The 15,726-nt window shown below is 38.0% G+C and overlaps 2 protein-coding genes across 2 annotated transcripts in view; one reads left to right on the top strand and one right to left on the bottom strand.

Moving 5' to 3' along the window:
* Window positions 1-990, top strand: part of CCDC138 (coiled-coil domain containing 138) — a gene marked incomplete at its 5' end in the record, with an annotated part of 29,423 nt that extends 28,433 nt beyond the window's left edge. Inside the window, one exon of the mRNA XM_009708851.1 lies at window positions 819-990. Within this exon, the coding sequence (XP_009707153.1) occupies window positions 819-990 (172 nt within the window). The remainder of the gene's footprint in view (window positions 1-818) is intronic.
* An 11,576-nt stretch (window positions 991-12,566) lies between these two features.
* The window catches only part of EDAR (ectodysplasin A receptor), a gene marked incomplete at its 5' end in the record, with an annotated part of 7,250 nt that continues 4,090 nt past the window's right edge, over window positions 12,567-15,726 (bottom strand). Inside the window, 2 exons of the mRNA XM_009708852.1 lie at window positions 12,567-12,886; window positions 14,255-14,315. Of these exons, the coding sequence (XP_009707154.1) occupies window positions 12,567-12,886; window positions 14,255-14,315 (381 nt within the window). The remainder of the gene's footprint in view (window positions 12,887-14,254; window positions 14,316-15,726) is intronic.

The raw sequence follows: 15,726 nt of genomic DNA on the forward strand, positions 1-15,726 counted from the left end.
TGACCTTCAGTTTTACGTGGGTACTTGGTAGTCATCTCCTTTGAAAATTTAGCCTCATCTGTGACTTGCATTCAAGTTTCATCAGTTTTCATTTCCTTCAAAAACAAAATTTAAAGTCTTGAGCCATTTAAGCCCTTTTGCGAATGTTAATCTTTATAAAATGTGTTCCCGTTGCTTACTGGTTATTATTTTATTGTAACAAAGGTCTTAGTCATATTGGTAGTAATGTGCTGCTGAACTCCATTGGTGCATTACTTAATGGGATTGTTTAATTTATAAAAGCAGGTATCTAAACTGGGCCATTTTTTACATTAGACTTAAAGCTGTTGACAGACTGAGGTTTTCATTTGACTTTATTAGGAACAGAATTGAACTCTAGGAAAAGAAAAAAAAAACAAACACGTTTTCCTGTAAAATAATCTAATATAAATCACAACTTAGGCTGGAAATATACTGAAAGTAAAATCTGCTCAGAAGTCCTAATTATTTAAAAAATCTTATTTATTGGTTCTGGAATTTTATTTCACATTAGTGAAATAAGCCTGTTATAGCCTTTCCTTGAGCTTTCATTATACTACATATAAATACCACTTACTCAAATGAAATTATGGATTTGGTGATTTTTGCCAAGATATTTCTCCCCATGCATTGATAACCTTCTGCTTGGAGACATTATATACAACATAGAAGAATTACATGAAACTCCCAATATAATGCACATTTTTCTTCATTAAAGAAATAATTTTCTGTAGAATCTTTAGTGTTTAGATGAAACCTCTCCATTTTCAATTAATTATTTTATGTAAAATCTTTTACAGAAGCAATAAGAAGATGTTTGAATTGTTTACTCTTCACCAAATGATCCAAGAACTGCATAGGACTACAAATCCAGATCATGCTTTCCTCTGTATAAACCTCAATTCAATTCTGTTGAATTTGGGATTGTCAAGGAGTAACTCTCTTGCCTCCAGTCTAAGCACAAGTCACTAGCACTTTTAACCTAATTATCGTTCTGTATAATTTATACCAACTGCTTATATTACTTGAGTTTTGGTTAGGTGTTTTTATACTGCTTTATATAAATAAAGTAAGCAGAACCTCAGTACTGTATAAGTTATTCTATCATGTAGAATCTCATTGATATTTCCCTCATTCATAAAAAGGAAAAAGAAAAATTGTGTAATATGCTAAAAGGCTTTCTTCAATACGTTTTGAAGAAGTGAAATAATGCTGCTGTTCTGAATGACTCATGCAATCTACGGAATTGGATCCCTTGAGTAAACAGATCAGAAATACCAACCTTTCCTTACAGGTATGAATCTTAGTTACCTTTGACTCTTCAGAGAGTTTTATAAATTCACTTCTTTTATGGTTGATAAGTAACAGACAAGTATCTTCTAGATTATCTTTTGAGATAGTTACGGTTTTAATGATTAAAAACAGATTTTGATTTAACATAACTAGATGTGTTGAATAAGAAATTTTGTTGGTTTGATTTCAGAATATCTTAGTGTTTGATCTTTTCCTGTATTTATATAACATTTAGTATTTTATCCTGCTTTATTTGTATGACTTTCTAGTGTAACTTTCAGTTGTAATATCTCTGCAAATGTAAATAAAAACATTCCTTAAAATGCCTGGCAATAGTAATCCCTAATGTAAAATTACAATATTTTTTCTGCTATATTTTCTATGAATTTGCAATACAATCCACACAGTACCCACATTTCTGAGTATGTTGAATATATTTTTTGTCTGCCACAGTTCAGTGTTCAGAAGTTCTTATACATAGGAGATAGGATACTTTTTAAAAATTCAACTTAGTCTTCCATTTCTGATTTGTACTGTAATTACTGAAATTCTTTAATTGTAAAATTGAAACTGCAGTTAAGATTTAAAGATCTGATTAGTCTTTGACTAACACTGGCAGTCAGTGTAAAACTTCAGAGAGGTTTACTTCTCAGTTTCTTACATTTTTTTCTTGGTTTTCCTTTGTATTTTTTACCGGAAGTCTTTGAATCGAGTCTTTGAAGTGGAATTCTAACTGCAAATATTTTTCTAGCAGTTTGACTTGCATTTCTGACAAGGTTTCCTATGAAAGGAGTCTACACCAGATTTGGCACCAAGTATGTCCAGAAGAGAGAGCAAGCAGTGCGTATTCTTTGGGCAGGAAACTGATTCTAGGTAATTTTTAAATAACAGTAATCAAAGCTAAAAGCTTTTGCTGACAATGGATTATATTTTGGAATAAGTGTTTCTTCATCAGTAGTTTTGGTTTTCTGTCAGATCTACCAGCAGTGCAAAAGCTCGCATATACCTTTGGCTGGAAACAAAATCCTCTTATTTAGGAAGTGTATTCCCAGTCCTCATGTGCTTCTCCATCTGTTTGATCATTAAAAATACTAGAAAATTAACAAAAAAAAAAGATGTAGAAAGTTGTTAGGTTTCCTATATCCATAGCAATATTGATTGTGCTCTTGGCTTTCAGCCTTTATCGCTGTTGTTTGTTAATCTACTAATCTTCCTAATAATGGCAAAGGTAATGCGGTAAAAGAGGTGCATATAGTATGGTGTGGATTTTACTATTGATCCCTTGTGTTTCATCTGCAGCAGTGTTTACATTCTGAAAAGATGAATCACTGTTAATTTCAAGTTTTTATGATCTAGAATGTTTCTGTTAAAATGCAAAAAAAGAGGATTTTTAATTGGTTAATGCAATTAAATTGATTGATGAACTAAGGATGAGACTAACGATTTTGATCTTAAGTAAGTTTTAACTGAGCTGTGAAGAAAAGTACAAGTTCTTGATTCCACATTCATATTACAGTAAACATAAAAAGTATCAGAAATAAATTATGCAAATGACTATGAAGTGTCTTGTGAAGAATAGATACTTCTATAAATGAAAAATCTATAGTAAAGTTCCAAAATGTGCATGTGATTTTTGACTCAGGGAAATAATTCTTGGGTAAAAAATGAAAGTCACAAATACACTCTAGTAGAGTCCTGTGGAGGCTAGACTGATGAAGGTCGAAGTGAATTTTTTTGAAGCCAGATGACAGTCAACTTACAGTAGTTCCTTAGTACATTGTCATAAAATTTTCCAGTGAAGAGCTTTAAAGAATATACATCATGCCATGTTTTTTTCCCAAATTTATTACTAGTTGGTCCTGTTAATGCAGAAATATTTGTGAAGCCTCCTAATATCTAAATCTAGAAAGGTAAAACAAGGATGAATTTGGAATTGGTTTTATTTGCCATCAGATTTTCAGTTTGCATTGGATTGCATCTTTAAACGTGAGTGATTTTATGGGACATGTGGACTATAAATACAAGTGAAAAGATTGTCTTACAACAATATGATTTCGGGATCAGAGACTTCAAGGGAAGTAAAATGTCAGTCTACCAAAAACGGAACTGAAATGGTTGGAAATAATAAACTGAAATGGAGATTGTAGATCTAGTCTCTTTCAATTTGTAATTGATTATCTAGAGTAACTAAGCTAACTAATAATGGTGTCTACGTTAGAAGCATAGTTAACCTAGCTTGCCTTTGTCATTAACAGGCAGAATTAGGTACTAGGATAAATATTGTACCAAAATCACAGTTATTTCTATATTTCTGCTTCTGAATGTTTGGTATATCAAATTTTGTACACACCTGCTTGTTGCACTGTCTTGAACATCAGTCGGGTGGGCCAGCCCAGCCCAGTTGTCCACACCAGTCCCTGTTGTGGCCTTGCTCAAACATCCCCACCCTGTTACCATTCCCCTGAGTGACCTTGGCGGTCTCTCTGGGGAACAGAGGAAGTTGGGTGCATTCCCTGCTATCTTCTGTGGATTTGGGTTGGTTGGGTGTTGGTTTGGGAAGGATAGATTTCTGTCAAGTTGACCACGCTTTGTTATCTCTTTATATAGACTTACCTTCTCAGATGAAATCCAGAATTTCCTGGGGATTTTCTGCTTTTGTAGCATTTGAGTACTATAATATGAGTATGAATTTCTACGACTTTATCCTTCTCTCAGAAGACTGTCTACAGCAAGAGATATTTGAAAAAGTTAACTGTAACTCCAGCTATTTCCTGTGGTTCCCTAAGGAAACATGGTTTATGTGATCACTGTCTATCTGCATTCCTGAAAAGGGGTACACTATTTTGAATATGCCAACCACCTCTGGCCAGATTTGGCAGCAGGCAAGAGAATATTCGTTTTCAACCATTTTTTTTTAGAGAATTTGAGGAGAAGAGAGAGACTTTGTGAATACTTGCACTTAAAGATGGGGACTGTCGCACTTTCTGGGTGCAGCCAGCTGATCAGTTAGAACATGTAGCTCCAAACTAGCTACAATCTGCCATGTCTTGTGTGTAGGTCTCCAGAAGCGATCAGCTACCATCACTGTCATGAAATGAAGAAAGTTTCTGGTAGTCACAGCATATCACTTTAAAGGAAGATAAAGAATTGACCCACCATTTTGTGTTGCTGGTTTTTAGAACAGCTGTGAGAGTCTTCATTGGGAAAGTCAAGAAGAATGTTGCATCTGCTCAGGTTAGGATACTTTTCATCCCAGAAAAGGCTAATGAACTTGAAGAAAAAAAAAAATGTTTTTTTTTTTTTAATTTTTCTAAACCCATCTATTGTAGAATGGTAATGACCCTTGCTGTTTATCAAAGTTTCCTGTCAATAAATGGGCAGGACAACGTTTCAAACCTGACCTACAAAGTCTAGATTTGGCAAATCATAGAATGGTTTGGTTGGAAGGGACCTTAAAGATCATCTAGTTCAGAAGGTGAACTTTCTGTGAGAAAGATTGCTCCCCGGACAGGGGACAGTTGTATTTGCAGAAGCTTGGCAGATGTAAATAAAGTTGGCTAACGTTAGCCAGCCTCCACAGCTGGGCTCTTTCTTCCTATTTGTGACTTTCACCGACTCATAAAAGGTCTGTCTCTTAAAGTGGGATTTCACAGTTCTCTTCCAGTTCTCCTGAACATGACTGGCTTGCATCTTTTCTAATGTTGTATAACTGAATTTAATATATTATGGGGAAAAATTTCTTGTAGCAGATAAATTAACCTGGAAGGTGAAAGTATGCTGAAGGCAACATATTTCTGAAGAACTTTTATTCACAATCAGCATCAATGTCTAAAATACATGATTTAACTTACCAGACCAGATTTAAAAGGAACTGTAAGCAGAGCTCATAATTCAGAGCTATGACACTGGATCCTTTAATTATATACTGAATTTTTCACCTAAAACTTATACAGCTTCAGGGATTGATGATCTGATAGAAAGCATTTATCTTCAGGATAACATATTTAAATGTAGTCCGGAAAGTCTGAAAATTTGATCTATGAACCAATTTGGTAATCTTCCACTTTCCAAATGGTTAGAGGAACTGTGGTGGGAAAGCAGTGGCCCCTTGTGCTCCTTTTAATGATATAATGCTCACAGGTTTTTAAAACTCACAAAAAATTATTGTAAAAGTAATAGTGCAGTGCAGCGTGTGATCCCACCTTTGACATCCCCCTGAGAAATGCTGTGATGGGCAAAGGCACCTTTATGTGTTATACTGACTTGTAGCGTGCTGTGTCAAAACCACCACTATCCGTCGTCAAAATTAGATGTGTTTTGGGCTGATGAAAGCCTTTAATGCCATCTTCTGACCATGGTTAGGAACATTCCTGTTCATTAGACTTCTGTTTTTCACATGATTTTGAAAGCAAGTGTCTTGTATATTTATGACTACCTGATCACTACTAGAAGAGAGAACTTTGAACAAAACCACTTACGGTTTACTTGCTTGTAGCTACTTTTTTTGAGTGAATGGCCCTGAGTCGAAATTTAACAAGACATAACTTGCAAGACATTCTGATCTCTAAAGTCACACTGAGACAATTATGTGACAAAAAGAGATCCGAGAAGCCATGTACATATATTTTTTTCAAAAACAATTTTCTCTATGCCCTTTACTCAAGGATATTTAGTCTGGTCCCAGGGGATATTTCCCTGAATATACTGTATCTCTCTGATCACTGCAACTTAATGGTAAGTAACTGCTCCGGTAGACGTGCACAAGCTAGGGCTGCAGCCTCAGTGGCTGTGGTACTGCTAACAGCAGTAGCTATGAAAGCCCAGCATAGGATAACATTCCTATTAACAAGTTTACTTTAAGGGCATCTTCAGCTCCATAAAGTGGCATCCTCGGTGCAGTGAGTTATGGAGAAAAGAAATAAAAATAATCTATCCAGCTTGCAGGGAAAAAAAGTATCGTGTGGTAGAGTTTCAAACAGGAGCATAATATTCCACCCACACATCGGCTTTTTGGAAAAGTGGTATGCCTTTGAAGAAGGTTGGAGATAACTAGTGTTGCCAGACTGGTTTTGTCCTTCAGAAGAAATAGTATTCTAGCATGTGGATAAAAGAGCTATTTATATAAGAAATGCAAATAAACAGAATTTCTCTGTTCCACAGCCCTTCCCGCAATGTAGGAGTTTGGTGTCCTCCTGGTTTGTACTCCTCCACATTGAAGTATGACTATTTATTTTTTTTTTTCACAGCAGCCTTGCACTCCAAGGCCAAATTCCAGAAACAGACACCTATCTCTGCTTCCTTCATGTTTCAGTTGTCTTTCTACTGATCGGACTGCAATGTTAATTTCTCCTGATTTTTCAATTTACTGCTATGTGGTGGATTAAATTGGAAAATCGTTGTGTATTCCTGAATTGTCTTACAATATTAACTTGAATCCTATTACAAGCTTGTTTTTAAAGCAGGCTCAACTATAAAAAAAAAAGAATTTTTTTTTTTTTTTTCAAAAGGTGATGGACAAATGAGATGCCTGCGTGTGACCTGTATAACAGCTAATCACTGACCTCTTCTGCAGCAGAGCATGCAAAGGCCTCTTATCATTCTTCCGTAAGTATTCAGGCAGTCTGGTTTCAGAGAACACTGGCAAAAAGGAATCAACATTTTTCTGTCCTTGAGGAGTGGTTGATAGTGATAAATTAATGCCTGAGGTAAGAGGTACTATGCATTATAAATCATATCACAATGAATAATCAAAAGAGCTTATTTGGATGTGGGGGAAATAGAATGTATATGCAATATTATGTGTCTAGATCTAGGCATAGACTGAGACAGTGCACTCTTACCCTCTTTATATTAACGTATTTACTGGCATACGCACTAGGAAGCCTATCCAATATGTAAGGGCATGAGCTCTCTGCTTTTCATTCTCATGCAGAAGTATAGAAGTTGCTTGCAAAAGAATGACTTCTGCCTGCAAGAGTCATTGTGTTACTTCTGGGTCATGATTTTCACCTGCAACGGTAAGATTTTTTTTCTCTTAAATTCACCCTCCTCACAACAAAGCAAGACTTACAAACTGTATGAGGCTTTGAGTTCAATCATTCTCACGCAGAAGTATAGAAGTTGCTTGCAAATGACTTCTGCCTGCAAGAGTCATTGTGTTACTTCTGGGTCATGATTTTCACCTGCAACGGTAAGATTTTTTTTCTCTTAAATTCACCCTCCTCACAACAAAGCAAGACTTACAAACTGTATGAGGCTTTGAGTTCAATGGGGAGAAATTGAACTGGCATGCCTTTTGAGCTCATCCTCCAGCCCATACTGCTGAGCATTTGCACACGTTATCTTTTTGTTCATGGATAATGGATTAATGATCCCAAACGATACAGTGTGGAGGCAGTCAGCGGTTGTCGCTTTGTGCTGCAAAGCAGAGACCCAACCTTTTCAGCCCACCTTACCTCTGTTTCTTTTTCTTAATGTCATCAGACCAGGACCATCAGATATCAAACACTATGTAGAGGGCAGTTCCTGACTGCAACCTAAGATTCAAGAGAGTCTGCAAAGTCCAGTGAGTTTCTCTAAGGCAAAACTGGGATGACACTGGGTCAGGCTAGGAAGCTGGGATTAGGTGGGAAAGCTCTTGCAAGGTAGTATTAATCTTGCCTGGGAGGAACTTTCCATGAAGTCACACAAAAGGCTAGTGACGAAGTTGGGACTGGGTTTATCTGTAGACACATACAGTTAAGTGCTCTCTCTAGTAGGGCCTGCTGATATAAAACAAAAGAAAAAAGCCCTAATGCTACTTTTACAGTGTCCATGACACGGGCTGTAGATGTCCTTGTGGCAAAACCTTGAGCTGACCAGAGCTTTGTATGAAGCCCTTAAGTCTTTTAAGTAAGCATTTCCAGGGACTTAAAGGGTCTTTTCAACTTTAAAGCTGGGTTTTATCAGAGTATAAAGAAGAACAATTAGCTTTTAAGAGGAAAAAAAAAAAAAGCACATCAAAAACGAAATAAAAGGTCTTGTTGATAATTTTCTCCCTGACCCGCTCATTTCCTTCGGGATTGGGTCTTAGTTTTGATTCCAACTCTAATATAACTTTCTGTTTGCAGCAAATTCTGTGTGTCTCCTCTAACTCCCGGAAACTCTAAAGAAGACAGTCTGTAGTTGATGAACTGCTTGCCGGAGAGGAAAAGAGTCACTTCTATGCAACGGTGGTCATGTTTTCTTCAGTTTGGATTGTTGAAGTGAGTTTGGTTTAGGATTGTATGGTAAGAAATGTGCTTACATTTGAGGTAAAGTCACTGCAACAGGTTAAAATTTTTAACATTCTTGCATGAAAATTAGGAAACTTCTGTTTAACTTGTTGCAAATTACTTGTCATATTTAGGATAGCAGAGTCAATCATAACTTTACTCTAACCTTATATGAGCCACATTTGCTGTAAATACTAAGAACATTATTACACAATGCCAGAGAAATTAACCTTAAGGACACCTTAAGCATTCATCTGATCCAATAATTCCCCAAAACAGAACACCAACTAATGTAATTAATAATGGGTTGAGGTTCACCTTCATTCTACGCTTGCTGGCTGCAGCTCTTTAAGAGATGTTTCTGTGCTGAAATACAGCCACACACCTGAAATTCACTGGTTGCTTGGTAAGATTCAGCTGATAACTTTTGGCATCTGTAGAATAAGTGTTCATATGAAAGCTTGTCACTCCAGGTTCTCTTTAGTCTAGAGACACCACAGCCTATAGATTGAGGATGTAACCCATCTTGATTATTTCAGATGTCTGCTTTAGTGCAAGATGGATCTCACTGCAGGCACCTGTATTTGCACAGGTATGTCCCAGCGCTGGAAGCACTGCACATGAATGAAAAACTGAAAAAGAATTAAAAAAAAAAAAAAAAAAGAAGAAGAAAAATTGGAACCAAGAAGACATCCCACAGAAGCTTTCAGGTGGTTTGTTTTTTATATTTCTGTGCTTTGTTTCATTATGTTGCACAATGGAAGGGCATGGGTATTTTACGCAGATCTGAGTTTGTGCTTTGTCAAGTCAAACCTAAAAAGCCAAAGTTTCTCATTTGGGTGGATGTCGATTAAAGCAGAGAATGCTCAAGCCTTTCAGACAGCAACATGTTTAGATGCAGCAACAGTGTTTGGAGTGTGCATCATGCTATGTTAACTCCTGCACATATAGTGCAGGGAGTGAAAAAGCAGTAAAGTGAAACTCAGAACATCAGCTCCTCCTCAAACAGCTAGCAAACTCCAAGCTTTTGTTGCAGTTTCGGGAGCCTTTCTCTCCTTTAATCATTGATGGAACAAGAATGTAGTCATCGTGCCGAAACCAAGAAATGAATCTGAATGAACAAAATCCCAAACTGCTTTTCAAGTAGGACAGTGTTTCTTCCATTTAGAAAATGCTTGATCTGTATGAAATACTCTGCAAGTCTTAGCTTAGTCACCGGGGTCTGGGGGAAATGCAAGCTGGTGCTGTTTTTTTGCCGAAGCTAGCAGTTCTGCTGGCCGTCTCACCAGAGCAGCCTAAGATTGGATGAACATAATTATCCTGTCATGCAGTGAAAGCTTCCAGTTTAGATCTCTGATAACATGGTGTAGTACTGCTAATTTAGGAACACAAAATGCAAACACGATAATGAGACAGCATTGCTACTGTAAGATCGCTCGCCAGTCTCACAGTCTGTACCAGCTCTCAGTACGTATGTAATAACTTACAAACCGTTTCGCCAAGGAGTTGCTAGGAGTTTGGCATTTTCGTAGTACCTACAAGGTGAAATATTGAACCAAAACTATATTGACAAAATGATTTCTGCTTCAAAAGTTTCCAAAGGGTGAAGCAGAGAAGCAGTATCCTACAGGAATGCAAAGATTCCTTCATGTGCGTTACCTAGACACGCCCATACCATGGGAATGTGCCTGCTAGCCCTTGGCTAACTACTTTAATTACAGATTTATAAGGCAATATATGATTTAATCAAAGAAATGGCTCATACAGCTGTGTTTGACCTCTTTCTTTTATTAGCATATTTTATGTTCATACTTTACAATATAATAAGTTATATATACAGCATTAAACAAAATTATTAGAATGTAAGCTTTGGCAAGATCTACAGGAATTTTTTTCATTCCTGTACACCTTCTGTGTAACAATAAAAATACTGTATACTAAATAAAATAATGTTAAATAGTCTGTGTTCACATTGGCACCATCGATTTCAAGACCCTAACTTTTCATGGCCCAATTAACATAAAAAAAGAGGATTCTTGTATATTCTTTTAAACAAATAAATGATGTATACTATTAAACAACACATGAAATATAGGAGGCAGCCCACTGAATAACACTGTAGTTACACACTGGCACAAGAAAAATAGAATCTTCATGTTTTCGGGTTTTTTCTTTGCTTTTTTTACTTCTAGTAGCAATAGTACTAAACTGCAAATTCGGGGTCTTGAAAATTTTGTTGAAGATTGCGAAGCTGTCAGCAGATCTAGAAATCTTATTGGAGCCTGTTGAAATCTGTATGTATTTGTCACTGATTTCAAGACAGCAAGAATTTCACCCCTAAATTAAACACCAATTAGGTAGTTAAATATTCAAAGAAATGCAGCTTGCTGCTTCATTAAAAGGAAAGTCAAAATTCTAATCAAATTTGGCATAGGCAAATTAATGGAGAGTGTATTATGATACGAAAGAAATGGTGGAAGAAGAATGAGAGGGATAGGTTTTATGTTGCAGTATGTACTTCCTCTGCTATACACATCAACTGCTGAAAAAATACTAAATATAAATGTTAAAAGGTGATACTAAATATTCTGCACAACTGTGATACTATCATAGATAAGATCTAGTTACTAAGTGATGGAATACTGGTTGTGAACTTCAGGGTAATAGCTAATGTTTTTTATAGTATTTTGTTCAGTCATGTATTTTGAAATTTAAAAAGTATTGCTTTGTAACTGACATGTCTCTTAATTTAGTGGTTGCACTTGCTGAAATCTGTCATCGCTCATTTTAGCTATAAATTAGGCAAATAGGTTTGGTAACAGCTACTGCCTTGTCGTCTGAACAAGTTTTAGAGAACTTTTAACTGAAAATCAGTGACTAGTTAAAAGGAAAAAATACGGTCAATTTTTGTTGTACAAACTCACATTAACGCTTTACCTTCCAGAGGTGTTGGTTTTCACCTGTGGATTCTGTGCTCATGGTCTATGTTTCTGAGAGTACAGCATTTAAAAATTTTCCTCTGCTTTTCAAGTATCTCCAAAGAAGTCTATTCTTTTTACTCTTACTGTCAAATGCGCACCACTGTTGTCTGAAATTCCTCTGCTTCGAATATAATTTGATATGTAGATGTCCCTATTGGAAAAATACATTTTTCATGGTAGTGGACAAGCTGGTTTTGTTGCTTCTTTTTTTTGTAACGGCAAAGAAGAGAAGAACTTGTCCCTCTCAACTTACAGCGAGCAACTGCCAACTTTTACTGCCCACTTGCTAACCAGCTTGTCCTTGGCCAGTCGGCAGTTTGAATTTACAATTTCTGAAATGTCAGTACGGACCAAGAGTGCATTTATGTGCATTATGTACAGCGTTGTGAAGCACTTCAATCTGTGAGTTATGTTGACCCTTTTTTTCACATAATATAGTTAGTTAATCTGAGGACTGTGTATATACACCTATGCACATACTTCTAGATTCAACAAACCCATAGTAAGCATAGAAAATGAAACCAGTTATGTATTAAATGTGTTAGAGCCGATAGAAATGTACGTGCCTAATCCGTATGAATTGATACTGTAGCTGTGGTACTGCTTCTGACGGTAATTATTAAACCATAGAATGAAGCCCTAAGAGACAGGAATATTTTCAGAGAGCAATTCAATGCTTTTCTTGAAGGCCAGGCAGGAAAGGTATCAGCAGGGTTATCTGCACTTATACACAGACAGCAAAAAGGATGTTTGTGTGTCCGCGTATTATCAGCAACTGTTCAACAGGATCACCTTGTTTAATGACATGTTTCATACTGAGCTTCTTGGGAGACTTCTGCTCTTGTGTTGGTAGATGTGTAACTTCTGGTTTTTTAGAAGGCAAAGAGAAGACCTTCCCGTTGGTTATCGGGAGTGATTATGTAGAAGAAACATCAGTGGTCTTTTGTCCAATGTCTTTGACGTGGTGCTTGAATCATGGTTCTTGGGGGTGATGTGGAAGCGCAGGTCCCAGGCAGGCATGTCAGGATGTCCCTGCCGGTTCGGGAGCAGGCATTGCTTGCGCCCACTCCAGAATATCCGCACACAAGGATTCGACAGCATCCAACCGTTCAATTTGCACCAGTTTGGTTAGCAGTTCTGGGATGCTGTAACCTGCTGTGCTGATGCGATCAAATAGCTGCATGCCATCTGTCATACCGCCTATCTCATCTCTCTTCAGTCCAAAGCTCTCGGCGAGGTGACGCCACGTTTTCACTATGGCTTTTTCTGTGTTGTAGGTCGAGCTGAGCATTCGGCTGGTCTTCTCCAGGCAATCAAACGGCAGCTCCGTAGGGCTCAGACCTGCAAAGTGAGGTGTTTATTGTCAGACGGTTCTGTGCGCGAGTTTTCACTATTCAAGACATTTATTGAAGTAGTACAGGATATACAGTTAGCAATAACTACAGCTAAAAGTTTTGAGTGATAGTCCATGATAGGTATGTCTAGCTCCAAAGTTATTACTGTATATTACCTAATTAATTCTTCCTAGTGACAGTAGGGTACAATAATTGGGGTAAAAAGTTGTCTGGGAAAGAAGTATTAGACGGGTTGTATGAATTCCCATGGCACTGCGCCTTCCTTCAACAATTTACTAGCTGTTAGAAAAAGTATATTGCAAGCGTATCCCTAGGGAGCAGCTCCATTAAAACACCTCTGCACGTCAGGCACAGGGTTTGAGCTGGAGAGACAGCGCTGACCCTTCCTGGAGTCTGTCACCGGCAGCGGCCGTAACATCTCTGTAATTGAAAGTTGCCCTTGTAGGAATGTGAGGAGTGAGGTGAAGCAACGATGCCAGGTGCTTGCAAGCATAAAAGTCCCTGCAAGTGCTCGATTGTCATTACTATCACTGAATCTCTAGAGAGGATTTAACATTCATCCTGTGGGGAAAAAGCTATTTTTTCTATGTATTCATGGTCACAGAACAGAGGAGAGAATCAGCTACAGCATTTTTCCAAAACCAGTATTTTGCTCCTGTATTTTTCCTCCTTCGTACTCACCAGCAGTAATTTGGTGGGAGACAGAGCTCCCTGAACCACAGAAAACTCAAATGCACATGCACACACAACGTGTGTGTGGGGGGAAGTAAATGCAGTCACGTCTTCTGTTCTGCAGGGAAATTACTTTGTGCCTCTTCTGCCAAAACAGTCCAGGTAGTCAAGTGCTAAAGAGGGTTAAAACACTTAAAACTTGGAAACGCCACTTTTTGTTGTGAGAGGTGGGACAGCATTTAGAGAAGCAGAGTAGGCCGAGACTTGTGTCTTCCCCTCGGTCCTGACTGTCCCCAAATCACACTTTCATATTTGGAACTAGTTTCTATCTGTTATCCAAGGGACTAAACAAATAAATCAAACAGTTTTCCTCTAGAAGGGGAACGCAAAAGCGCTTCTCTGCAACTCGGTCTGTGTGCGTGACCCAGTACACCCCCTCACCCCCTTCCTGCCCACGCACAGGCCTGGAGAGAAGTCACGGCTTGCTCCAGCCCTAGCCCAGCCTGGGCTCCGGGCACCGTGGGGCTTCCCGGCAAGTGGGTACAAATCTGCCTACAGACTGTCTTTTCTGGATTGGGATTTTCCACTTTCCACGGGAAGGCAAAGGTCTTTCTTATTTTATAGCAAACCCTTGCAATCTAATTTTGTGCTGCTAGTATAGGTGCAAGTTTTGTACGCTCACCTTCTGCAACGTCGCACACATTAGCGTACACGTCAAGTATCTTCTTCCTTCGGCTTTGAATCTAAATGAGAAGAGTTTTATTTCATTAATTTTTCAGTCACGGGAGTAAACAATTAGCAGACAGCAGTGGAAAACCTGTGGGAGATCTTCACTTCGTGGCGCTAGGGGTTAGCACATGATGTCCTCAAGGATCCCTTTTGAAGACTCAAAGAAAGGGACACAGCAATTATTCCATAAGGCATAAACCTATTTCTGATTTCATTTCCTACTGCTAGAGATCTTTCTTTCCATCTTCTAGTCTTTTTTTAGATCAATTGCTTTTCTGCTCCAAGTGTTTGTATGTTTTATTGCTCTTTCAGACCGAAGCAAACTCCTGACAATGAGGACAAATCCAGTACCACACATGCAGGCAATTAATGCAGGGATGTCCAGGTAAACCAGGACAGGGCTGGCCACAGGGAACCAAATTCAGACTGAAATTGCCTTCTTCCAGTAGTTTAAGAGGACTGTAGAAGAGGGGATCTTCCTTTCTGTCATTTGTCATAGAACTGCTTAGTGCATTACTAATTAACTCTATTTTCTTCCATGATGTATGGCCTCGTTCAATCTGAAACATTTTACAGATAGATTAAAAAAAAAAACAACTAAAAAACAGTGAGGCTTTGGACAGGGAGAATCTGAGGTCCAGGGTGCTCCAGTCATTTTTGACAAGAAAGAAACTGGGACTGAAAACCTGACATTTTCCAAACTGAAAATGGACATTTTGATAGAGTTTCATTTAGCAAAAATACTCTCAAGGTTTGGCTTTGGATTCAATGTAGAGTGAAAACAAATGTCAAAATGTCATGAGTTCTCAGGGACTGGAATTGTCATCCCTCTGCCAGCTCTCATTAGGACTGAACTTTCTGAAAAGCTGTCTTTTTTGATAAGACTTTAGCATTATCTCCACAAATTTGCCACTTTCCACTGCAAACCAGGCTAGAAAAAAAGCCCGCTTTCAGTATTTTGTTTTGTGGAAAGATTTTCCTCATTTTATTTGGGCTTTAAAGGGCAAAGCACATCAATGACTTGGATCAATAGACTTGCAGCTGGAGTCCACAAAGTGGCCACCTCACCTGAAGCCGGTCTCGCCAGCGCAGACACTGTGCAAGTCTCTTGTATCGCAGGGCAATGCAGCGGGACACGGATTGTTGTTCACATGTTCTTGGTATAATTTGCATGTGCTTAATTGCTTGTGTTGCTATTGTAGGCTTGGATTAGCTGTTTTAGAACCTTGTAAACAGGAAATTTTCTTTTAATGGGATTTATTAAAACTCCTCCTAAGCAATGGATGCTATTAATGGATGCTTATTTTCATTCTCCTCTCATTTTTAGGGCAAGGAGGGAGGTTAAATGATTCCATGCCCATGAATTACGCAGGATGCTCTTTTTACCAGAGCCAGAAGATGGGGGATTTGCAAAGCTCCTGCTGA

This window comes from Cariama cristata, unplaced genomic scaffold (genome assembly GCF_000690535.1).
Source record: "Cariama cristata isolate BGI_N322 unplaced genomic scaffold, ASM69053v1 scaffold5361, whole genome shotgun sequence".
Lineage (NCBI taxonomy): Eukaryota > Metazoa > Chordata > Aves > Cariamiformes > Cariamidae > Cariama > Cariama cristata.